This window comes from Pristis pectinata, chromosome 4 (genome assembly GCF_009764475.1).
Source record: "Pristis pectinata isolate sPriPec2 chromosome 4, sPriPec2.1.pri, whole genome shotgun sequence".
Lineage (NCBI taxonomy): Eukaryota > Metazoa > Chordata > Chondrichthyes > Rhinopristiformes > Pristidae > Pristis > Pristis pectinata.
In genome coordinates this window covers 74407614-74433792 of record NC_067408.1, presented here as the reverse complement: position 1 = coordinate 74433792, position 26179 = coordinate 74407614, and the positions used below count along the sequence as shown (strand labels likewise).

The 26179-nt window shown below is 39.4% G+C and overlaps 1 protein-coding gene across 8 annotated transcripts; it reads right to left on the bottom strand.

Moving 5' to 3' along the window:
* Nucleotides 1-6301: 6301 nt before the first annotated feature.
* On the bottom strand, nt 6302-25583 carry gtpbp8 (GTP binding protein 8 (putative)). 8 transcript variants are annotated; one of them, XR_007956224.1, is made up of 10 exons: nt 25152-25258; nt 23054-23110; nt 19780-20172; nt 19258-19356; nt 17151-17281; nt 11662-11761; nt 9684-9802; nt 8144-8360; nt 7000-7092; nt 6302-6316 (listed from the first exon to the last, which is right to left on the bottom strand). XR_007956224.1 is itself a non-coding variant. In XM_052014356.1 (10 exons), exons 5-10 carry the CDS (start codon nt 20161-20163, stop codon nt 8261-8263), a joined length of 933 nt encoding a protein of 310 aa, XP_051870316.1. In that variant the 5' UTR covers nt 20164-20172; nt 20537-20794; nt 23054-23110; nt 23586-23772; nt 25482-25583; the 3' UTR covers nt 8080-8260. The 8 variants fall into 8 exon arrangements, 7 of the variants coding, with proteins under 7 accessions (XP_051870316.1, XP_051870312.1, XP_051870315.1 ...); XM_052014356.1 differs by lacking the exons at nt 6302-6316; nt 7000-7092; nt 25152-25258 and adding exons at nt 20537-20794; nt 23586-23772; nt 25482-25583 and having other exon boundaries at nt 8080-8360; XM_052014352.1 differs by lacking the exons at nt 6302-6316; nt 7000-7092; nt 25152-25258 and adding exons at nt 23586-23772; nt 25482-25583 and having other exon boundaries at nt 8080-8360.
* Between the last annotated feature and the right edge of the window lie 596 nt (nt 25584-26179).

Genomic DNA, 26179 nt, shown 5'->3' with positions numbered 1-26179 from the left:
CCTATAATTTAATCAAGTATTCCCTTCCCTTTCCAAGTTCACTTTGGAAGTCTTCACTAAGTTTTTCCTCAAATAATGGGCTAGATCCACAGGTGGTGCCCGATGATACTAACCTGCTCTTGGTACAGCAGACTGGCCATGACCTACCGTACCCTGAGGCAGAGCAAGCTATGCACTTGGAGGTTCCTGCTGCCTGAATGGCCTTTGACAGCTCGGCAATATCAAAGGTCTTTGGAACTGTTATTAAATATCTATTAACAGGCAGACATTTAGAAACCCTTCAGAGTGATTTAAATAACGATACAAATAATAAGTGGAAGAAATAGACTATTTTAAATTATCTGTTATGAATGGAAAGTAAAATAAGTAGCCCACTTACCATCACTTTCCTCTTTTCACAGGGCCAGTGACCTCATCACCAGCCATCCTTGGCACAGGTTCAGCAACTCCATGCATTTGAATGGACAGCAATGGAGATGCCATGCTGCATGCTACCACTTGCAGCCATAAGGTCCCTCACTGTATGGAGTCTCACTGGCCAGATTACAGTTAATTTTATAGTTGAACTTGCTGCTTGAAGTGTGGACTTAAAAGGAAGAAGAACTATAATCTCAGGCTGCTCGCTGCTGCCAGGAAATTCCAGGCCAACATTTTTTGCTTGTTAACTGTTACAACAATTGGTGAAAAATGTTACACTTGGTTTACACTCTAGAATTTGCAAATCTCATGAGCCGAGCACATTAAATTTCATAAGAGTTCAACTTGGACTGATAAGTAGCAAGTGAAACTCACACAAATGGCAGACATTGGCAACCTGCAAGAAGAGGGAGTCTGACTACCTACCCTTCACATTAAATGACATTGCCATTGCCAAGTAAAACATCATTGCCAATGTGGGGTTTGCCATTGACCAGATACTCAACTAGTCCAGCCACATAAACACACTGGTTTTGCAAGAGCAGGTCACAGCTGGATATCCTTTGGCACGTAACTCACTCCTGATCCCCCAAACTTTTTTTTTACTATCGCAGGGCACAAGTCATGAGTCTGTTGGATTTACTTACCTGAATCAGTGCAGCTCCAATAACAGAGCTTGACACCACCCAAGACAAAGCAGCCTTCCTGACCGGTACTATATCCACCACCCAAACATTCATTCCTTCCGCCACTGGCGCAGAAATGCTGCAGTGTACACCATCAATAAAATACACTAATTACTCACTTCTCTTGAGAGCATTTTCCAGCTCTGCCATCACCATTACCAAGGACTTCTGGCACATGAGAACTCCACCACTTATATGCTCCCCTCCAACTCACACACCATCCTCACTTCAAACTATATTGCCATTCCTTCATTGTGTCTGGATCTAAATCCTGGAACACCCTCTCCAAAGGCAATATAGGAGTACTCAGTACTTACTTAGTGTACACATTCCCAAGGGCAAGAGTGTTAGTGGAGCCTGTGTTAAAAGATCATAAATATGATGCTCCCACAACAATGAAATGGTCAAATGATATCATGGCTTGGTGTGAAGCAAGCAGCTTTGCCCACGTACAGTGCTGCCTGTGCTTGTGTTGGGCAGCCTGGGGTGATCACTCAGTACTGAGGTGTGGGGCTCAGGATTGCACCCAGGCCAGTGTGGTGAATGCAGACCATTGTTAGGCACTAGCAGCAGCTACTGCATGCTTTAACTGCATGGTCCAGATCCTATGTCTCTCTCATCACCTCCTGCTGGATGTGATGGAAGCTTGATATCTCCCTCTTGCTGTGTTTGGCTGTAACAACTCTCCCCAAGCTCGGGACTTCTCTATGCCGATAAGCTAAATGGCCAGCAACAACTGTTAAGGTTAGCAAACTGGGGAGGAGCTGTGCAGCTTCCTTCACATCCACTAGAGGGTGCTGAGAGGTATCATAGGATCCTGGAGGTTTGCTAACACATGGAGAAGCCATTGCTAGTCTCAACAATGACCTGCACTGCGCCAACTGGGGTGCACCACTTCATTTCAGCACTAAGAAGCCACACCATCATCCCAGTCCGCTCAACACCAGCTCTCACAGGCCTTGATGGTTCACACTGAGCCACATGACAATGAAATCCCTACAGGACCATTAGCGGAGGACTGAGTTCTATACCAGCTTCCCGGCATTGCAGCTTGGCTGGAATACTTCTTGAAAGTACAGGCAATTCCTACCAATGTGTGTTCAAACCTCCAGGACCAAGAGTGCTAGAACAAATCAGTGCTCTCTGGGGTAACTTTAAGTCGGGTAACCAACAAGAGCAGCAGTTCCAGAAAACAGCTCACCATCACTTTCCCAAGGGTAGTTAGGGATAGGCAATAAATACTGGTCTTGCTGATGGTGCCCAGATCCTACAAAATAAATACATTACAAAGATACTTCCTGAGATTTAACCCTCAACCTGCACCACAAAAAATATGAAAAGCAAAAAACTAGATGTTAGAAATCCAAAAAAATCTGGAAATACTCAGCAGGTCATCAGAACCTATGAAAGGATATCAGCCTGAACCGCTAACTTTATTTCTCTTCCCACAGCTGTGTGATCTGTGTACCGCAAACATTTTCTGTTTTTACTTTAACTAAAAGACACATATATTAACTTCTGTGATTCCTACACTACAGTAGTGGTTACTCTTCATAAGTATTTCAAATACTGTATAGCATTTTAGGACATTGAGGCTGTGCAAAGGGTTATATAACTGTGAGTTGGTCTTTCTTTCCTTGAAGAGACCTTTCAAATCAAGATGTTACTTTGGTATAGGAAAGAGCATGAGGCACTTAATCTTAATTTATCCCCAAATAACAATTTTTTAAATAATATCCTGGAACAGAAATGCCTCAATACATGAACAAGAAATAGTTTTCATCGTTTTGGGGTTTTCCAGAGACAGATCACTTGGGATAGCTCACTTATAGTTTTATACCACCAGGTGGAGATGATGCCTGCAATGACTACTTTAAATATGTGAAAAATCATACCCCCACACCAAATCTGTTTTTATATTTAAGCAACCTAAAATCATATTAAAGTGAAAAATTGTATAACTCTTTCGGCAATAGGTCTCTCATGTTTCTTTTAGCAAAGCAAAAAACAGATCAACACTGCCCCCACCCCTTCATTTAAAACAAACACTTTGAAACAATGAGAAACAATGCTCCGTAAATTTCTATGTACTGCTTATCAACAGCAAGGACACAATTCAATAAATTTAAAAATACATATGAAGGAGCGAATGCCAACTTACAGGTAATAGAAATATTTATCTTTAAATTCTGTATATTTGATACAAGGGATGAGAGGTTTTATTTGAGGGGAAACTGGGACTTCTTATTTCAACAGATTTAAGAGGGGATATAATAAATGTATTCAAAATCGAATTTACATAAATGGCAGACTGACCATGAAATCCACATACACAGCACAATCTTTTGAAGTATCATAGACATTCAATTTGGAATCAATTATAAATCTAACCCAACAACTTTCTAAGCATAAAACTGAACTATCACCTAGAAATTTTGTTATATCTATTAGATGACTCTACTCAAGCTAAATGTTTGCAAATAACACTAGAAAGTACTTATTGATGAACTTTCTATGGTTAGTCACAGATTCTTAGAACACATTCTTTTCAAGTGCTTGCTGTGTGAAAAAAGTTATAATTAATGAATATGTAAACATTGGAATAGATCTTGGTTTTGTTTAATATTTTATTTCCATTAATAGAAATAAAAATCCTGTGAGATGATTCATGCTTAAAATGAATGGTGAATCAACTAAATAGAAGCACAATTTCAATTTATGCATTATCTGTGTGGGATTTTGTGTTGGGGAGCTTTGTTAGCTATTGTTAGTTTTATTGCTCCAGGGATAGCAGGGTTGTTGCAGGAGGACAGATTAAGTAGACTGAGAATGCATTCTCTCGGATTTAGAAAGATGAGAGAAGGTCTCATTGAAACATGGAAAATTCTTAAAGGACCTGATAGATTAGATGCAGAAAAAATGTTTCCCTTAACTAAGGAGTCCATGACTGGCGGACAGAGTTTCAAAATAAGGGTAGACATTTAGGACAGAGATAAGGAGAAATTTCTTCATTCTTGGGACAGTGAATCATTGAAATTCTCTACCCCAAGGGCAATGGAGGATCAATTGTAATGTTCATTCTAATAAAAGATTGATAGTTTTCTGGACAATAAGGGAATCAAAAATTATAGAGATAGTGCTAGAAATTACCATTTGGGTAGAAGGTCAGCTATGACCTTAACAGAATAGGCTTGCGGGCCAAGCAGGCAACTCCTGTTCCTATTTCTTATATTCTGAGGTCCATTTTCACAGATTTCAAATTGATATTCAAAAGACACACAACCAATTAGTGGATTTTGTCCATAAGCTTGGCATTTATGTCATGGCCAATCCAGACAAGAAAATATCAGGAAAAATTGGTAAATTGGTCTATTATTCTTGCATGTACCAAGGTACAATTAAAAAAATTGTTTTGCATGCCATCCATACAGACCATTTCAATACAACAGTGCACTGAAGTACAATAACAGAGAAAACAATAACAGAATGCAGAATAAAATGTTATAGTTACAGAGGAAGTGCAAGGTGCAAGGCCATAACGAGGTAGATTGTGAGGTCAAGAGTCCATTTTATTGTACTGGGGACCGTTCAATGGTCTTATTAAACCTTTGAGCCTGGTGGTACCTGCTTTCAGGCTTTTGTATCTGCTTAATGGGAGGGGGGAGAAGAGAGAACTTCCGGGGTAGGTTGGGTCTTTGATTATGCTGGCTGCTTTACCGAGGCAGCAAGAAGTGTAGACAGAGTCCTCAAAGGGGAGGAGGCTGGTTTCTGTAATGTGCTGAGCTGTGTCCACTACTCTCTGCAGTCATGGGCAGAGCAGTTGCCATACTAAGCTGTGATGCCTCCAGATTGGATGTTTTCTATGGTGCATCAATAAAAATTGGTGAGGGTCAAAAGGGACATACCAAATTTATTTGGCCTCCTGAAGAAGCTGAGGCACTGGTGAGCTTTCTTGGCCATGGCATCTACGTGGTTGAACCAGGGCAGGCTATTGGTGATGTTCACTTCTAGAAACTTGGAAGCTCTCAACCCCCTCAGCACTGTTGATGTAAACAGGAGCATGTGCACCACTCCCCTTCCTGAAGTTAACGACCAGCTCTTTTGTTTTGCTGACATGGAGGGAAAGGTTGTTGTCATGACACCATGCCACTAGGCTCTCTACCTCCCTCCTGTACTCTGACTCATCGTTATTTGAGATTCAGTCCACTGCACTGGTGTCATCTGCAAACTTGTAGATAGAGTTAAAGCAGAATCTGGCCATGCAGTTGTGAGTGGATAGGGAGTAGTTTAGGGGGTTGAGGACACAGCTTTGTGGGGAGAAGTGTTGAGGGCACCAGTGTTGAGGATAATCGTGGCAGGGGTGTTGCTGCCTCTCCTTACCGATTGCAGTCTGTTGGTAAGCAAGTCAACAATGCAATTGCAAAGGGAGGTGTTGTCCCAGGTCTAGGAGTTTGGAGATGAGTTTGCTTGGCATTATACTATTTAAGGTGAAGCTGTAGTCAATAAACAGTAGTCAAATGTAGGTGCCTTTCCTGTCCAGATGCTCCAGAGATGAGTGTAGGGCCAGGGAGATGGTACCTGCTGTAAACCTGTTCCGCAGTAGGCAAATTGCAGTGGGTCAAGGTTGTCTGGGAGGCTGGAGTTAATGCGTGCCATGACCAGCCTCTCGAAGTACTTCATAATGGTGGATGTCAGAGCCACCAGGCGGTAGTCATTAAAGCACATTACCTTATTTTTCTTAGGTACCGGGATGATAGTGGTCTTCTTAAAGCAGGTGGGAACCTCAGATTGAACTAGGGAGAGGTTAAAAATGTCCACAAATACCCCCGCCAATTGATCTGCGCAGGATCTAAGGACACGGCTGGGGCCACCCTATGGGCTCGATGCTTTCCGCAGGTTCACTCTCTGGAAGACTGATCTGATGTCTGCAATTGTGACAGTGGGTTCAGGTGCATTGAAGGCTCTTGTGGAGTGTCTGTTCAAAGGGTGCACAGAATGCATTAAGCTCATCAGGAAGGGATGCGCTGCTGTCGGCAATGCTGCCCAACTTTGCTTAGTAGCCTGTTATAGCATGTAAGCACTACCACAACTGACGGTTGGTCCGGGACTTGATTTTGGACTGGTATTTTCTCTTGGCATCTCTGATAGCTTTCCGGAGGTCATGTCTCGATTTCTTCTATGGGTCGGGGTTACCTGATTTGAACGCTGCAGTCCTGGAAATATTTACTTGTGAAATATTAATTGAAAAAAAAATCACACCTTCAAGCAAAATATTTTTTAGCTATTGCCTCTACTTCAATGCCTGCCATGGTGACACAAATTCAACTTTTAATTTGGATGCTTTTCAAACTGCAGAATTTTAAGCTGATCGCTAAAATTAACAATGGTTTGAATTGCTTTTTACCTACTGTCTATACATAAAATACTTTACCCAGTGGATGTAAAAGTAATATTCTCTTCAGCAGATGAAAAGTAATATTCTAAATGTGTAAAAGCCTCTAAGTGCCTTCTCCAATCTTTCAAAGAGCAGAAAACCTTTTGGTTGCCAGAGGGCAAAAGCAAGAATCTACATCTGAAAATCTGAAGTTCCTCAGACAGTGAAGTGGCAAGAAAAATGAAAAATTCAATCTGTGTTGTATGTTTTCATGGAATAAATGAAAATAACTTGCATTCACCTATTTAAAGTAATCCCATGCCTACAATCCCACCATAAATAACCAAAGACACACAGAGGAAATAAAATTATTCCCTTTAAAGTACAAACAATCAGATCAGATTGTTGGTATTTGATATTCTGCTTCTGTAATATCCTTCCAATTCTGCAATATGAACTTCCAGATCCTTTTACTGCAGATAAATACTCATCTTGTGGAGGTGTTGCTAAGTGTTATTGTACCTCTGACTCTGTCTGCTGATTCCCTTCATGTTGGGTGCTGGAACATTATGATGGTCTCTCTGATGTCGTGGGCTGACCCACGGTAAATATAGCCTAAAAATTTAATAATAAATTAATACATCATCTCTATAAAATAGTTGACATCCAACAAACGTCTAACACTTGAAAATCATGCCAATTGTTTCATCCAATTCTGCTGAAGGTAAAATCTAGTATTTCAAATGCGAATTACTGGTTTATACAGGAAGTCAGCAGAGACAACAAGCAAGAATATCATCTAGAACACACAGCTAGATGGCCAAATATAAAATCAAAAACAGCTGATGAACATGGTGCTATATTGCGACCAGTAACATGGTACCCACAAAGCTATAAAGAAATGCAAAGATAATGAGAGATTAGAAATGGTAACAAAAACTTGGTCAAGGAGATAGATTTTAAGGACGGCCTTCAAGGAAAAGAGAGAGAGGTAAAGGAAGATAAGCATGTGCAAGGGCTTCAGTGGCAAAAGGGTTGGGACAGGGTCAGGAAATATTACTGGTCTTTATGATGAAAAAGACTCCACAAATCATCCAGATAAAAGGTTAAAAAAAAACATATGTAGCTACTGAAAACACAACATACTCGCCTTGATTGATATAAAAAATGTGCAATGCTCTAACCAATGTCACTGAGAAATAATAATGGTGGAATAGAACACAAGAGAGCTGTAAATTTTACATGAACCTTTGCTTAGTTAGTGAGGAAAACAAAAAAAAATGAAAAGTAACAGAAGTGTTTCAAGTCCAGAGAGAAACTCCTGCACACTGATTGGATTTGCTACTGTTACTTGTAGAAATCACTTCTCTTTGCCTTTTAGCCACACACACTAGGAAATTTTGAAAAGACAACGTAATGGCCATATAACCAAATAAAAAATTTCCATTTACAATTATTGTAACTGATCCAGCTGCAATGGAGTAACTACACAGAGATCTATGACTTTCAATGCTAGAAGTCAATCTTAGACGAAAGTTAAATGATTTTACTTAAATACCATCAGAAATGCACTTACTCACAGAAACGTACAATCTATGCCGATATTACACAATGTAATAATTTTTATTAATATACATCATCATAATTGGGTTGAATTTAAATTGACCTTAGGTTTGCAATCTCTGTTCAGCAGGTGAGTTTCATGAATTCAGTGCTTAACCTAAGTTTTGTTATGGTGATGTTCTGAAGTCAACTTTCACATCCTTTCAGAATTTTCCACTGTTCACGAAGAAGAAATGGAGATATCCTCATTAATCTGAAGATTCCCAGTTACGTGAGCAATAAAGCATCTTAAAAGATGAATTCCGGAGTAATTCAAAGAACTGTAGAAATAATTAACATGTCAATATTTTTTTTTCAAAATGGTAACATTTTCTAAACTTTGAAAACTGCAAGAGATTTCTGTACTTTATAACCACTCGGTCTTAAGACAGAAATTAGAAGAACCGATCAATGGCCCTGTAATTTTCTATAGAACAAAAACAGAGAAAAGTGATTGAGACAAGAAATTGTTACCAGAGTTACTCAGCTCCTCTGCCTTGGGTTTAACTCTCATATATGTGATAATTATACGTTCATTAGATTAAAAAGCTTTAGCCTAGAAAAAGCAGATATTCTGTTATTGGCAGGAAAGGAGTTTCAAAATTACTGAACACAGCATCATTTTTCAATTAAATTCCTATTCTGCAAATAGGATTCAAAGCCTAGACTTTGCTGTCCAGAGCACTTCAGTTTCTGCTAACTGAAAAGAAATATTCTCTCAGCTGTTTGAAAACACGTGAGGAATAGAAATGTGTTGACAGTAGCTTGTACTTATGATGACAGCTGCGCATTGTACAATATAACCAAAGAAATCATTCCACGTGGCTGACATAGCTGCAGATACTAATGAAGGGAGAAACTAGTATGGATACTGGTGAAGAGAGAGACTAAGTGTTTCAGACTTGTCCTGGAAAAGATGAGGGGAACAGAGAAATCATCTGACTTGTCCAAGGTTAATCACACTCTCTCTACTGGCTTATCATCAAGCACCATAATTAACAACAGTGGTGAAGATTATACCGAGTCATTCAACTCAAACTGCATTAAAGATGAACAAGTACAAGGGAGGAAAGAACAGAAGATTATGTTGAAGGGAAGAGGAGGCTCTGGTGGAATACAAGAACCAACATTAACCTGTTGAGCTGATAGAATTTACAGCACAGAAACAGGCTCTGAAATGGAGACACAAGAGCCTGCAGGTGCTCAAAATCTGGAGCAACACGCAAAGGCACTAGAGGAACTCAGCAAGTCAGGCAGCATCTATGGAGGAAAATGGACAGTCGACGTTTCAAGTCAAGACCCTTCATCAGTACTCAAGTCCTGGACTCAACTTCACGAAACCTGATGAAGGGTCTTAACCTGAAACGTCAACTTTTCCTCCATATTTCCCTCCATGATGCTGCCTGACCTGCTGAGTTCGTCCAGTGCTTTGCATGTTGCAAAGGGCTATGAAATCTGGGTTCCCACCTCCACAAGGAAGTAATTTCTTGGAAGGGAAACAGAGAACAGAACAAACTGAATGTTTATTTCTATAACAAACGATGTCTTCTCTCCCAACTGTCCTGCAGAATTTCAGAACAAAATTAATTATAATTTTAACATACCTCACGAGAAACTGCTGAGGAAAACACCCTAGAGTTTGCTTCTCTATCACTTCTTGAACATCCATGATCACCTTCAATAGATTGCCCCGCTGAGGTCTGTCAGTCTTCGTTAATACTAGCTGCAGTGAACATAATAATAGGGAGGTAATTATTTGCTACTCTTAAGGATGCAGTTGTTCAGCCCTATCATTATTATTTGCATGATTTGCAGGATTCCACATTAAATTGCCCATTAGTTTGCCAATTTGTATTTTTAATGGCTCTGTGCAAAGCAATTCTGAGATTTTATGGCACAAGTAAAAACAAATCTGCATTTTTATGTGGCTTGCTGTCAAAATCAAGAAACATATTCACGTCTATTGCCACATATTCCAATTTCCTCAACAAATACTATTCAATGTACTTTCTTCAATGGCCCTTAACAATTACAAAGCAGTTCAAACTGAACTGCAGAGCACTGCTTGTAAAACTGTACTTAAATTTTATTCATTCTAATTAGTATTTTAAATAATTCAACTTGGATTTATTTTGTTTATTCCATATAGAGTTAAACTACTATGTACAAAGCATTAAGACAATCAAAATTAAACTGAGCTGAAAAGTTACGAAACATTTTGGTTTCAACCATATACGTACATCAATTATAATTTAATGAACCAGAGTTACAAGATTGTGCATGAACTCTTGCCAACAGAATCAGAAAGTCTCAAAGAAAAATCACCCATTGAAAGACAGCATCCAATAATGAATTAGTTATTGCACTGGGATTAAGCTATTCTCAGCATTAATTTAATTTTAAAATAACATTTTCTGCTTGTGATCTATTAAGTATTTTTATACCTTTAAATACTTTTCTGATGCCTATGGTTATATGTGGAATCCCCTCAGAGTAGAATGCTTGCATCTTACCTTTGGACCACATTATGGGCCAAGACATAGAAACTAAGTGCATTGTCTAGCACTGGGGCAGGACATCCAGTTGTATTAAAACATATGACACTTGGACCTGTTGTCTCTAATACGTATATCCAGGTGGATGCCACATATTAACCGAGTTAAGCACTGAAAACATCTCACCAAACCTGCACTGTGAAACTCTCCTTCACTCACAAAGAAGGAATAACTGTTGAATAGAAGATCAGCCAGAGCCTGACTTGGACTCCAAAGATGAACCGACAATCTTCTCACCTGTGATACCCAACTCAGTAGTAATTTTAACTGTTAGGCAGATAAATCTACAGTATAAAACACAGAAAAATAGCAGGAAAAAGCACTTGACCCTTTGAGCATCTTCCACCATTCAATATGATCATGGCTAATCTTCCATCTCAATATCAAACTCCTGCTCTTTCCTCATACATTTTGGTGAGTTTTGTGTTTGGATATCCATCTATCTCCTGCATAAATATATTCAGTGATGTAGCCTGTGCAGTCTTTTGTGATAGAGAATTTTACTATTTTTTGAAAACCAAAGTAGATAATTTCACATTTCTCCACATTATAATGCATCTGACTTGTACTTACCCACTCACTCAATTTGTCTAAATCAGCTGGAAGTCTGGATGCATTTACCTCACAATTAACAATCCCATCAATTCTTTTGTTATCAGGATACTCAGGAATATTACATGTGGATCCCCCATCCACATTATTGATACATTTTGAGAATAGCTAGAGCCCAAGCACAGAACTCTGTGGTACACCATTAGTCTTGGCCTGCCACCTCAAAATAGACCCATTTATCTCTACTCAGTCTCTCGCCTGTCAATCAATTTTCAGTACATTATCCCTAAACCCATTTGCACACTTATCTGTTAAGTGGGACTTTATCAAGGAATCAAAATGGGGAATCAGAAATGGAACACATCACTCAGAGGGTCAAATGTAAGGAGTAAAAGTCAATTTAGAGCACTTCAACACAAATAAATGGATGGGAGGAAATAAAGATAAAACATTTCAACTGTAAATTATTACTTACGACATACGGAATTCCAAACTCCTCACACATCTCAATTGCTATTTGGTCTGCTTCTTGAATTCCTATTGAACCATCCAATAATAAAAATGTTCTCTTTAAGCTATGGAAGGAACAAATGTTGTTTTTAATTTTTCACATCTTGATTTCCACTTTCCTTCAAAAAAAAGACATACCCTTTCAGGGGTGACTTTGGTGCTTTCCTACTTTTGTCAACAGCAGGGCCTTTCACAGAGCTAGATGAAAAATAAAGCTAACACAAGCATAATGAGGAAGGCCATTCAACCCAACATTTCATCTACTCAGAGATGTTATTAACCTTGCAGTAGAACAATTAATTGTGTTAAATGGTTCCAAAGTTTTGCTTTCTCTATTTTATGTGGACAATTGCACTACACATTGATCGCATCCTAGGCAAACAAGAAAAACAGGATCTCCTACTTTGCAACCAGATTCTAATTCAATGAGTACTAGTTTTTGCACTGTCAGGACAATTTAACCTGAGTTAGAAGGTTTTGGTTCAAGCTCCGCTCCAGATCCAAATTTACTTTTCAGTACAATATTGAGGAAGTGCCACATTTGTGGAATACTACCACTTAGATAAGACATCAAACTATACTTCTTGTGCATTTAGTGCGTACCCTGAGGCAATGATAAACAAATTTGCATAGGAAGATTTACAAGTCTCCAAAACTCCTAGTTTTCTGCATCTACCTCACTCCTATGGCATTACTTGATAAGCAGAAAGTTCTTTTAGTGTATTTATAAATATTTATCCCTCAACTAATATCATCAAAACAAACTTTCTGATCACTTATCTCAATGTTAAATGTGGAATCCAACAACTACAACATTAACTATACTTTAAAACACATCACTGGATGTGAAATGCCTCTATTCACTGAAGCATCCCTCAGGGGTCAAGAATGACTTGCTTCCACTCCATTTCTTTGGGGTCTGAGGTGAGCAATGAGGCCAATAGGGGGCCAATAGAGACTGCCACAGGTGGGAAGGTGCTTATCGGGGCACCAGGTGGGTAGCTTGGGAGATGGTGCATTATTTCTGTCATTTATGCTGGATTTCCGTGTGGTTTTGCTGAATGAACTCAAAGTTCTCAATGCCAACCTTAAAGCTCCTTCCAGGGATTCCCATTAGTTGGCGGGATTGTTACACCTTTTCCAGGAAGGTTGAGAACATCCTTGGATCACTTCTTCTGTCCACTTCATTATCTCTTGCTATGAAAGAACTCTGAATACAGCATGTTTTGGGAGCCTAGGATCAGGCCTGCCTATCGAAACTGACTGAGCGTAATTAGGCCCTCAATGTTGTAAGCTTGGCCTGGGAGATAGTGTGGCTCACTTGTCCTTAGAGGATTTTGCAGAGATAGTTTTGGTGACATCGCTTCAGTACTTTGAGATGCCAGCTCAGATTGTACATGAGACTTTGTCTAGGCTCTCACAGTCTGATGCCTATGAGCTTTGTGCTAGGTTTGAGTCTTGTTTTTCCAAACATTTTTTGTCAGACAGCCAAAGGCTGCACCGGTACTCTGAAGGCAAAGTTGAATTTCATCATCAATCTCATTGAGAGGTGGCTCCTAAGGTAATGGGAAGCATGGATCTTATTGATGGCGAGTGGTGTTGTACAAGGAGCATTGGTAGAGAACCTTTGTTTTGAAAATATTAAGCACAAGGCCAGTGAACAAATGAACAGTGGCTTAGAACTCAGCTTCTGAATGTGCACACATCAAGCACTGCCTGAGAACAGAATTTAGGTTGACCTTGGTTCTGGAATGGAGATGATGTAGGTTGAGCAGTTTCCAATTGTCCTGTAGATTTGCTCCACTCTAGGTGAGTGCTTGTTGAAGGTGGGGTTCAGTAATGTAGTGAGAAAGACGGAGACAAGAGTCGGGTGGTGATGCAGCCTGGTTTCACAATAATCTACAGCGAGATTAGCTGTTTTGTAAACTCGCTGGTTGAGATTATGGCTTATATGCAAACATATAGCAGGTGTAAATTGGAGACCAATTTCTGTAGGCAGACAATTTTGACAAAGATGCTCCACCAACCCTCTTGACTGACAGAGACAAAGGCTTTGTGAGATCAGTAAAGGCCGCATATAGAAGCTGATGCTGCTCCCTGCATTTCTCTTGGGGTTGATACATAATGAAGATTATGTTCAGGGAGGAGGTGGCTGAAGAGGACGAGATCTTCTTGTAGTTACGATTGGATTTGTCCACATTCCTGAAGATGGTTAGGATTAGGACATTACTGAGTTTGCCCTATATGTCTTTCTCTTCCCAAGAGTGGAAGATGAAGCTGTGAATTTGCAAATGAAGTTGCTGTCCACCAACTTTTATAACTTCAGCAGGAATGCTGTCTGTTCCCAAGGCTTTGTTGCTTTTCATTTGTCGTCAGGACTCCTTTTCCACTTCTTGTAAGTCAAGGGTGATGATGAGTGGAGAAGACTTTGCTGTGGAAATGGATTCAAGGGAGCATGCCAAGGCCAGAGCCACAGATAAGGAGTTCTTCATTTAGGTAAGTGTCCAACGTGTGCTGACTGCCTCCCTGAAACAAAATAAAGTCTCAGCAGGTCAGGCAGCATCTGCAGAAAGAGGACCGGAGTCAATGTTTCAGGGCAATGACCCTTTCATAAAAGTTGAAGTTCACCTCGATTCTTGCCTCTTGTAGGCCCTTGCCTGTTTGGGACATAGATGGCCTTGAGAACACTGAAGGTATACACAATCTAAAAATGGACAATTATTTCTTTATTTCCTTTCTGCTCAGAGTGAATCCAAATTTGAGTTTAAGCCTTTCACATGGAAGGTTATGAAAGGATTCTTGGAAGTCAGCATTTCATTGAGCTTGCCACAGTCCACTTGTCACTTACTCAAACAAAATTGAGGAGGTATGTTAAGCAGAGTCTCCAATCTGCACCATGACTCCTTCATTTTCTGAATTTCTCGGTCTCCTTTACAACTGTTCCTTTGCACAGAGGCTAGCAGAGCCTAAGACTGTGTATAACCCATCTCCTGAGTTCTCCTCCTCCTTTGTTTCTCTCCCAAAAACATGGTATGGCTCCACTTATCCTCACTGCACAATGAAGCATCCTCTATTTTTGAAGAGTTGTCCTGCACCATTTCTGCCAGCTACAGTATATAGCTACCACTAAATACAGTATATCATCCCCTTCCCATGGTTTTCATTCCAAAGAGACAATACCCTTTATGACAACCTCAGTCCATTTTACAGGCACCACATTCTTTTCCCATAGCACCTCCCATCAACGTTCAAGGGCCCCACATACCAAGCGAAGGAGCAACTTACTTACATTTCTTTTCAATTCAGAATGCAGTAATCACTGCCCTCAGTGAGGTCTCCTTTGCACTGAGGGACCAAATGCTGATTGAGTGGCCGCTTTTCAAAACACTTCCATTCGATTTATAAGTGAGATCCTGAGATACAATTCATTTGTCATTTTAATTCTCTGCCTCTCTCCACTTTTACCTTTTTTTGCCCTCAGCCTCCTGCACTGATATAATGAAGATTAATGGAGGTTGTGGAACAGAAACTTGACAGCTTTTCAGACTCAATGTTGAGTTCAACAATTTCACAAGATAACTATTACTATAATTTTGGTCAGATATTAGTCACATATTTTCTTTCTTGTTGCATTATCAACCCCCTTTTGCAAATTCAGGTCCTGCCTTCGACATCATTACTCACTTCTCCATTGCTCTTCCACCATCCACTTTCCCTGTCTGTGTACTTAAAACCTATTACTTCTAACTTGTTACAGTTCTGATGAAGGAACATCAACCCAAAATGCTGATTGTTTTTCCTTCCACAGCTGCTGTCCAAGGAAGTTGAGAATTTCCAACATTTTCTACTTTTACTTTGGATTTGTAACACTCACAGTGTTTTGCTTTTGTAGTAGGTCTTCTGTAACTATTTACACTTCCTCTGGACTAACCTTTAGACATCATTTATTCTACTATAAAAGAACACAAGAAAATCAGAGCAGGAGTCAACCATCTGGTCCCTCAAACTGTCACCGCCCCACATTCAATATATGGATGGCTGATCTGTCCCAGACTTTAACTCCTCTTCTACATCAGTTCTCCACAGCCCTCAATTCCCCAATCTTTCAAAAAAATTATCTCCACTTTAAATACCTTCAATGACCTGCTCTCCACATCCCTCTGGGGCAAAGAATGCCAAAGATTCACCACCCTTTACACATGGAGATTTCTAGGCACCTCGCCTCTAAATGACTATCCCCACATTTGAGACTCTTCCATTAGTGGAAACATCTCAACATCTACCCTGATATGCCCCCTTAGGATCTCATAATGTTTCAGTAAGATCACTCCTTGTTCCTCTAAACTCCAAAGAATACAGATCAAACTTCTTTAACCTCATCTGATGGGAAAATCCTTTAATCTCAGGAATTAGCCAGGTGAATCTCTTTCAGATAATCTCCAATCCTACTTTCTTAAATAAGGAGAGCAAAACTGTTCATTGTACTCCATGTGTGGCTCACCAACACCTTGTACAATTGTAACAATACTTTCCCATTTCTAAACTCCAACCCCCTTGCAATGAAAGCCAATATGCTGTTTGCCTTTACTTCTTGCCCATTTCTTTTTTGTGATTAATGCACAAGAACACCGAGATCGCTCTGTACTTCACTCGCAATTTCTCTCCACTAAGATAACAGTCTGCCTTTTGATTGCACTTATCAAAGCGCATGACCTCACACTTTTCTCACATTGAATTCCCTTTACCAACTCCTTTTTGCCCACTCATTCAACCTATCTATATCCTATTGTAGGGTCATGATATCCTCAGTGCACATATTTTTGTGTCATCAGCAAACTTGGAAAACTTGCATTCTATCCTCTCCTCTGGATCACTAATAAAAATAATAAACAATTGAGGGCCAAGAACTGATCCTGGGGCACACCACTAGTTACACCTTTCAAGAGGAAAAAGGCCCATTTATTCCACTTCTTTCTCTTCTGCACTATAGCCAGTCTTCAATCCATGCCAACACAATCCAACAAATACCATGAACTCTTTATCTTGTGCAGCAGTCTTTTATGTGGCACTTCATCAAATGCCTTCTGGAAATCAAAATACACCATGTCTACAGGTTCCCCTCTATCAACTCTTTACATCCTTGAAGAACTCAAGCAGGTTTGTCAAACATGATTTACCTTTCATAAAATCATGTTGACTTTGGTTGGTGATTAGGTATTTCTTCTTTGAATATTAACTCTTGCATCTTGACAACAGATGTTAGAATATAATCAATAATACACTTCAAAAAGCAGCTCTGAAGCACCCTGCCATATCCTGAGACCATGAAGAATGCTACATACATACAGGTCTTTTGCAATATGGTTCAGAGTTCATAACTAGCGGCATATTTACCTATTGTACAAAATTTAGAGGAAATAAAAAAAGGCAAAATGAAGACCATGTAACACTCACTTCTGTCTTGCTTGAAGATAGATCTCCACCATTTCCACAAAATCAGAAGGTGCCCTGTATCCATAACCAGGCATATCTACCACAGTAAAAGCCTTTCCCACTTTAAAGAAATTCATTTTCTTTGTATGCCCCTAAAACAACATGGAAAGAGAGCCAATTACAGCAATAAATATTAGCACTGCAAATACACTAAGTTTTTCTTAGATTTTTACTCTAGAATCAGTTATATAGGAAATCTTACTGTTCTTCTACAAATATATCATAATGATGTTTTGATTAACAAAAGCATTCACTTCCAGTTCCCATAAACAAAGGGAAATCACATATCAATAAATGTTATGGCAAATTACAAGTTAACTCTCAGATACATTTAAATTTTGAATATCTGTATGGTAGTAAATGGCCAGGAACTCAACTGAAACCCACCAGCAATAAAAGTGAAAGAAAATTATTGGGTTAGAATTTGCTGCTTTTGAGCAATAGCCCATTGTGAGGTACTTTTTCCCCACTGGCAGATGGAAAAATATTTGCATTCCAAATTATTGTAACTTCAGGTTGAGAACAGTGCTTTAAATGAAAAGGATCAACGGGGGCTTAGGCAAATGACGAACCAAGTCTGACAAACTGACAAAGGAGGAAGTAGGGCAAAATAAACCAAAAGATAAAGAAAAATGTGAAAAGCGAAGCTTCAGTTCTCTTTCTGTGAGACAAAGAGGAGCTGTGCAAATTGCTCAGCAATAAGAAATTGTGGATTTATTTAAATATGATTTAACAGTTAAAGTCCAAGTGATACTGGTCCAGATCAAGAGAAATAAATACTAATTCTTTGGAGAGATTCCTACTCTGAAAACAAAGTTAAAATCATGTTTCATTCATACATATTGTTGTGCTCCAAACAATAGACTGCTATATGGTTATGAAATCAAATCCTGACAATGTTTATATTACAGCAATACAGCAAAGAAAATATTGACTTTGAGGAGCAAAATTCAGAAGGCCTGATTCCCGATCCATTATAATTTACCGAGAGCAGAGAATGGTTGACCCAGCCACAACATTTTTAGGTGGGAAGGTGGCCAAGAGAGGAAATGCTATAAGTAATCATGGAGTGCAGTAAGACTTGTAGCATTGAGAATGGTAATAAAAAAGTCCAAGTTGTGTGTAGTCTTGTGTGTTAGTGCATACTTACACTAATTTGGCTCAGATCCTACACGTGTGAGATGCATGGAAGCCACTAGGCATTAACAATGCCGTGAACCGATGAGAAAAGATATGACTTGGGAAAATTTTTGGCCATTCTCAAACCCTGGGAATGGTACAAGTCACTTACAACAAAACAGGCCTTCAATAGATGAGATGAGGCATACTATGGTATTTACTCAAAGGGATCAAACTTAACTAGTCCACTACTGTAGTATCCAGAACATCTGTTGTCTTGCAAGTAAGTTTTCCTTTACTTAATTTTCTTAATGCTCACTTCCATCATTTCCCATCCAGATGTCCAAAGAAACCCTGTTCACACATCTGTCAATTCCCCATATCGCCACCCATCTTGATCCCTCCAAACATAATGCTCACTCCCCTCCATCACCTAATTACTTGCCTGATCTCCACAACCCCCTTATGTACCCTCCATCAATACTCCCAACCCTACCAACACAAGGCCTGAGCCACGCCAAACAATGTTATCTCCTGTTTCCTTCTGCGAACTTCCCCACAATGGAAAGGTCTTTTATCACAAAGTGCGCAAGCCCTGTTCTTTTCCACACAATAGCCTGGGCCTCAATCTCACAGCACAATGGCTTTGCGTAAAGCTAGTGCATGCTCTCTGTGCAGTGCCAACTCAATACAGCCTCCCCAGCAGAGAAGAATTCCTAGCCCATTGACATTTGTATGATCAGGTTAAGAATAATGGTTTTATGCAATCAGGAATAATGTGTGATAGAAGAGAGGTCTAAAGAACCTAAGATTACAACTTAATTTTGAAGTCAAGAAATTAATGTATTCATCATAGGTGGCCAATGCAGTATAGCAATTGTACTACTAGCACATTTCATGGACCTTCTGAAATCAAATAAGTGTAATTCTGTAATCTACAAATACTCACAGGATTTTTGGAAACTCTAACTTCAGTTCCAGGAACCAAGGAAAACAATGCTTTTATCAATGAAGACTTTCCAACATTGCTTCTTCCTATAAAACATACCTAAAAGGAAAAAAAAGTGTTCATATAACATTGGAGAAGGTAGAGGACAATCCAGAGGCTTGAAATGTATTGATATGGAGATCAAACCTTTGTTCTGCAATCATAATTGTATAGGTTTTAGTAAAATTATTCTAATCTCCAGTCAACATCTGTCCATTTCGGAAATTAGTTGAAAAATCAAGAGAATGGGCTCAAGAAGTAGGTGATACATTTCCACAAGTTTGCATTCCCAGTGGAATCCACACTCAGAGAGAACATGAGAAAGAATCGGTTGTAATGTGGCAAAGATTTACCATTCTCTGTAACTAAGAACATAACTGGTGATTTAGGTTATAATGGAAAAAAATATTTCCTCATTGTTATTTCATGACCATCAGCTCATATATGACTTTTGTTAAGCATGGGGGGAAAAGTAGCACTAACCTCTGGCTGAGATGTCACTGGTGCATGATCAATCCTGATGGCAGAGGTGAAATAATCTATACTGTGCTTTTTCGAAGGTGTGAAGAATCGTTCCGCAGCAGCAATATCCTCAAAACTTGGAGCAAACACTTGAAAGTTCATTTTATTTACATTCTTGACCAAGTACTGTTCCAAGTCTTTCAATGGAAAAATAATACTCTCAAGCTTCTTTGTGCTAAATTTAGAAATTGCATGAATAGAAGATAGTTTTTGTGTGTTTCCATGGATAGGACATAGTGAAATAGCTCTCTCTTGTGCCACTTTTGCTTTTAACACATGTGCTAAGCATGGCAAACTTGATCGTATTGTCAACATTCTTCCCATCTCTTGCAATATTAGAAACATGAAATACACCTGAAAGAGAAAAATGGAAGTCACAATAAAAAGAAAGCAACACCCAATAGGTTAAAAGCTTAAAAGCAAGGTTTACAAAGTGTGAACTAAAGTACAGTGGCATGCAAAAGTTTGGGCACCCCTGGTCAAGATTTCTGTTACTGTGAATAGCTAAGCGAGTAAAAAATGACCTGATTTCCAAAAGACAAAGTTAAAGATGAAACATTTCTTTAATATTTTAAGCAAGATTACTTTTTCTATTTCCATCTTTTACGGTCTCAAAATAACAAAAAAGGAAAAGGGTCCGATGCCAAAGTTTGGGCACCCTGCATGGTCAGTACTTAGTAACACCCCCTTTGGCAAGTATCACAGCTTGTAAACATACCTTTGCTCATTGCAGCCAAAAAGTTCTATTTTAACTTCATCAGTCCACAGGACTTGTTTCCAAACTGCATCAGGCTTGTTTAGATGTTCCTTTTCAAACTTCTGACGCTGAATTTTGTGGTGAGGACGCAGGAAAGTTTGGAGAAAAAAGGGTTCAGAATTTCATGAAAAGAACACCTCTCTAATTGTTAAGCACAGGAGTGGATCGATCATGCTTTGAGCCTGTGTTGCAGCCAGTGGCACGGGGAATATTTCACTGCTAGAGAGAAGAAGGAATTCAATTAAATACCACCAAATTCTGGAAGCAAACATCACACTGTCTGTAAAAAAGCTGAAGATGAAAAGATGATGGCTTCTACAACAGGATAACAATCCTAAACACACCTCAAAATCCACAATGGACTACCTCAAGAGGAACAAGGTGAAGGTTTTGCCATGGCTCTCACAGTCCCCTGACCTATGCATCATCAAAAATCTGTGGATAGACCTCAAAAGAACAGTGCATGCAAGATGGCCCAAGGATCTCACAGAACTAGAAGCCTTTTGCAAGGAAGAATGGGTGAAAATCCCCCAAACAAGAATTGGCAGACTCTTAGCTGGCTACAGAAAGTGTTTACAAGCTATGATACTTGCCAAAGGGGATGTTACTCCTAAAATAGAAACTAATGAAAATTCAAGTACTGATTGGGACTCAAGGTGTACCCAATTGGGGCGCTGAATTACATCTGAATCTTGTATCCAAAAAATTAAATATCTAATATTGATTGCCCAATAATATAATCTAAAGTTAGGCAAGGCCATACCACCATCTTTTTTTAGTTTTTGTAAATATTTTCTTACTTAACCTTGGGTTTTTATTCTGCCAAATATATGAAAGAATTTTAGAATCAATAGTGTCAAAAAAAGATTTTGGAACAAAAGTTGGAATCGCCTGAAATAAATATAAAAATTTTGGTAAAATATTCATCTTAACCGCATTAATTCGGCCTACCAATGATAGAGACAGTAGGGACCATTTAGTAAATAATTGTTTAACATGGTCAATTAAAGGTAGTAATTAGCTTTAAATCTTACCAAATTAAGTAAACATATGATTAACCCAATTGTTAAACATACAATACGAATATGGTTTCAATTTCGTAAATTTTTTGGATTGAATAAATTTAATCTATCAAGTCCCATTCAATCTAATTATTTCTTTCATCCATCCAGAGTTGATTCAGCGTTTTCCATATGGAAAAGGAAGGGAATAGTATGTTTTCATGATTTATTCATTGATAACTGTTTTTCATCCTTTGAACAATTGTCTAACAAATACAATTTGCCTAGATCACACTTTTATCGATATTTGCAGATTAGAAATTTTTTTAAAGTTACTATACCCTCTTTTCCGACACCTTACGAAACTGAAATTACGGAAAAAATTTTCCGTTTTAATCCTTGTCAGAAGGGCTTGATAGCAATAATCTATGATCTAATTATGAAAATTCGTTCAGAACCACTGGACAAAATTAAGAATGAATGGGAATGTGAACTCCAGACATCTTTACCTACAGAGACTTGGAAGAAAAATCTTCATTTAGTTAATACATCTTCAATGTGTGCCAGACGTTCTTTGATACAGTTTAAGGTAGTTCACAGGATCCATATGTCAAAGGATAAGCTAGCTCGTTTTTATCAACATATAAATCCTATATGTGACAGATGTAAATCGAATGTGGCTTCATGTTATGTTGTGGTCCTGTCCTCTTTTGGAAAAATATTGTAAAGATATTTTTAACATTATTTCAAATGTATTGAAGATTGACTTATAACCTCATCCTATCACTGCAATTTTTGGATTACCAAGGATAGAATCTGGCCATCTGCCTCCGCTAACCGTATGATTGCCTTTGTTACCTTAATGGCCAAACGATCCATTTTGCTTAAATGGAAGGAGCCAATACCCCCTACTACTTTTCAATGGTTCTCTCAAACTATATCATGTTTAAACTTGGAAAAAATTAGGAGTGGTACTGTTGATCCTTCGCTTAAATTTGAGGAAGTTTGGAATCCATTTATTCAATATTTTCACATGATATAGATCCCCTTGTAATAACCTTTCAACTTAGAGGAATGGAGCTGACGACATAATATTGCTCTGTTTCTACTGAGAAATTTTAGTTCAGCTTTTTTTCTGTTTGTTTTTTTTTAATTTTTTTCTTTAGCTTAGTTTGGTTTGATATATTGTTTATAAATTTCCTTATTGTTTTGGGAATTTTTTTTCTTTCTTTTATATTTTATAATAAATCTTTTTCTTTCCTTTCTTTTATATTATATTCATTCACTAAGAGATCGTTGCAGCTACAGTTTTTTTTATATACTTTATTGTTTTTTAATGATTATCCATGCCATGATTGTTCTTCCGATCTCTTTGTATTACATGTACAAACATTGACGTTATATATTAATCTGTATTAATTTGAAAACTAATAAAAAGATTGAAAAAGAAAGAAAGGGTATGTTACTAAGTACTGACCATGCAGGGTGTCCAAACTTTTGCTTCGGGCCCTTTTCCTTTTCTGTTATTTTGAAACTGTAAAAGATGGAAATAACAAAGTAATCTTGCTTAAAATATTAGAGAAATGTGTCATCTTTAACTTTACACCTTTTGGAAATCAGGTCATCTTTTACTCGCTTAGCTACTCACAGAAACAGAAGTTTTGACCAGGGGTGCCCAAACTTTTGCATACCACTGTAAGTTTTTATTGCAGTCTCTGTTCTCATCAGAAGCTGATTCTGGAGATACTCAATTCTATTTAACAAATTATACAGAAACAGAATGGAAAAAAGGTACTTTCCACAAAAGCAAAATAATGCAGGTATTGAAAATTTGAATAACACAAAAACAGAAAATGCTGGAAAATCTCAGCACATCAGGGAATATTTGTAGAGAGAGATTTAGAGCTAACATTTCATGTTAATGATTTTTCATCAGAAGAGGGTTCTGATAAAAGGTTATCAACCTGAAAACATATCAATTTCTCTATATATAAAAAATGCTCACTGACCTGCTTAATGACTCTTTCTCAACTTAGAAATGTCAACCGGAGAACAAAGATGCAGCCAGAGAGGGGAAATCTGTCTGGGTGATGTGTACATATTACTGCTATACCTTTCTTTTGTTACCTTGCTTGTTTAAACCAACTCATCTGCAATATGCCACCTGCTTTAAGAAGATCACTATCATCCTGGTACCTAGAAAAAATAAGGTAACGTGCCTTAATGACTACCGTCTGGTGGCCCTGACATCCAGCATCACGAAATGCTTCAAGAGGCTGGTCATGGCACACATAAACTCCAGCCTCCCAGACAACCTTGACCCACTGTAATTTGCCTACCTCCAAAGCAGGTTCACAGCGGACACCATCTCCCTGGCCCTACACTCATCTCTGGAGCATCTGGACAGTAAAGACACCTACATTAGACTCCTGTTTATTTGAGTACAGCTCCGCCTTCAATACTATAATTCCAAGCAACCTCATCTCTCAACTCCCAGACCTGGGACTCAACACTTCCCTTTGCAACTGGATCATTGACTTCCTGACCAACAGACTGCAATCAGCAAGGATAGGCAGTAACATGTCTGCCAGGATTGTTCTCAACACTGGTGCCCCACAACGACGGGTCCTTAATGATGGATGCCGCCTTCTTGAGGCGCTGCCTCTTGAAGATGCCCTCGATGATGGGAAGGGTTGCGCCCATGATGGAACTGGCTGAGTCTACAACCCTCTGCAGCCTTTCAATCCTGCACGTTGGAGCCTCCATACCAGGCAGTGATGCAACCAGTCAGAATACTCTCCACCGTACATCTGTTGAAATTTGTAAGAGACTTTGGTGACATACCAAATCTCCACAAACTCCTAACAAAGTAGAGCTGCTGGCATGTCTTCTTCGTGATTGCATCAATGTGTTGGGCCCAGGTTAGATCCTCTGAGATGTTAACACCCAGGAACTTGAAGCTGTTCACCCTTTCCCTGTACTACCTTAACGCACTATTGTAATGAAACGATCTGCATGAATGGCATGCAAAACAAATTTTTTCACTGTACCTTGGTACATGTAACAATAATAAACCAATTTACCCATTTATATTTTGCTTCACAGCAAAGAAAGATCTTAAACTGAAATTATCAACTGAATAAAATTTTCTGGCTGATTTACTCCAGCAATTTTGTTATTTCAGCTGGGTTTTTTTTGTTTAGTGGAAATACAAGCAATTAGTGAATAAATGACAATGGAACCAGGAAATGACTGGGAGGTACAACAGTCTTGAAAAACTGAACGGACAACTGTAGCTCCTATATTCCATGCCATTTCTACATTTAAAAGAGCAGGGTAGCAGCTCATCACTTTATTTTTCATGGGAGCTGTTGGCACTGTCCTGCGTCAGGAGATGAAGCTGCTCACGTTCACCCACATGTGGAGGAATGGGGATTGACAAAAGGGAATTTCACGGAACATAGAACAGCACAGGAACAATGTCTGTGCCGACCATGATCCCAATTTGAAGTCAAAGTCGAGTTTACTGTCATCTGCACAAGTGCAGGTATGCAGAGGTGCAATGAGAAACTTACTAGCAGCAGCATCACAGGCACATAGCATTGGAGAGACAACATTCACAAGAAACGGGATGGGGTGGGAAGAGAACCATAGATAGACTGGTTGGGGAGGGGGAGTGGAATAGGTACAGGGAGTTGAATAAAACGGGAGTCGATGTGGGCGGCAGGAGCGGAGAGCTGGCGGGTGGTTACGCTGCCGAAACTACCGAGCGGAGGCGGAGCCCCGGCCCAACATCTTCACCAGCCGCCACCCGGGCTCGGCTCCACCCGCGGCCCCGGCTCACTATTGCTCAGGAAGCCCGTACCCAGCGCCACTGAGCGGGCGCCTCCCTCGCCCTAACTCACCTCGCAAGGCCCAAGGCAGCAGCCGCGCCGTTGCCCGGAGAGACAGACGTCCCAACCCTCAGCGTCCCCCTGGAAACAAGCAGAGCGGACGGAAGGGCCCGGGGGGGGGGGGGGGGGGGGGGGGGGGGGGGGGGGGGGAATCCTTCAGCAGCGGGGCGAGTGTTTAAAGCAAGAGTCCTCTTCTGTCTGGGAAAGTGAAGTACAGAATTAAATTGTTTATGTCTTATTCCCCACACTTGTTCATAGCAAACACCATGTCGGTCTCTGAATTCCTGTATCATAAAATCTTTCCTTCAGATATAAAATAATTTTACACCTATTTTGATGTAGATGATGAATAGTGTTTTTAAAGAAATCTTAAAGCAAAGCAGATTATTGTGAATTCTGCATTCTTTTTCATGCTTCTCCTGGAGAAGGGATATAATCACATTAGATCACAAGGCAAGGGAGCAGAAGTAGGCCATTCGGCCCATCGAGTCTGCTCCAAAGAAAAGGGAAAAAAGAAATGAGAAATTGGGGGGGGGGGGGGAGGCAAAAAACCACTATTATAACCCCAATTTCCAGCCTTATCCCCATATCCCTTGATACCCCAACTAATTAGATATCTATCTGGCCTTCACTGCTGTAATTGGCAAGGAATTCCACAAATTCACCACCCTCCGGCTAAAGAAATTTCTCCTCATCTCTGTTTTAAACCT

Coding starts and splice junctions, on each gene's coding strand:
- gtpbp8 (XM_052014351.1), bottom strand. CDS start 25,193: ATGTTGTCTCTCCAATGCTATGTGCCTGTGATGCTGCTGCTA. Junction 23,111..25,151: donor TGCCTGTGATGCTGCTGCTA/GTAAGTTTCTCA, acceptor CATCTTTTACAG/TTTCAAAATAACAGAAAAGG. Junction 11,762..17,150: donor TATCTTCAAGCAAGACAGAA/GTGAGTGTTACA, acceptor TTCCTTCCATAG/CTTAAAGAGAACATTTTTAT.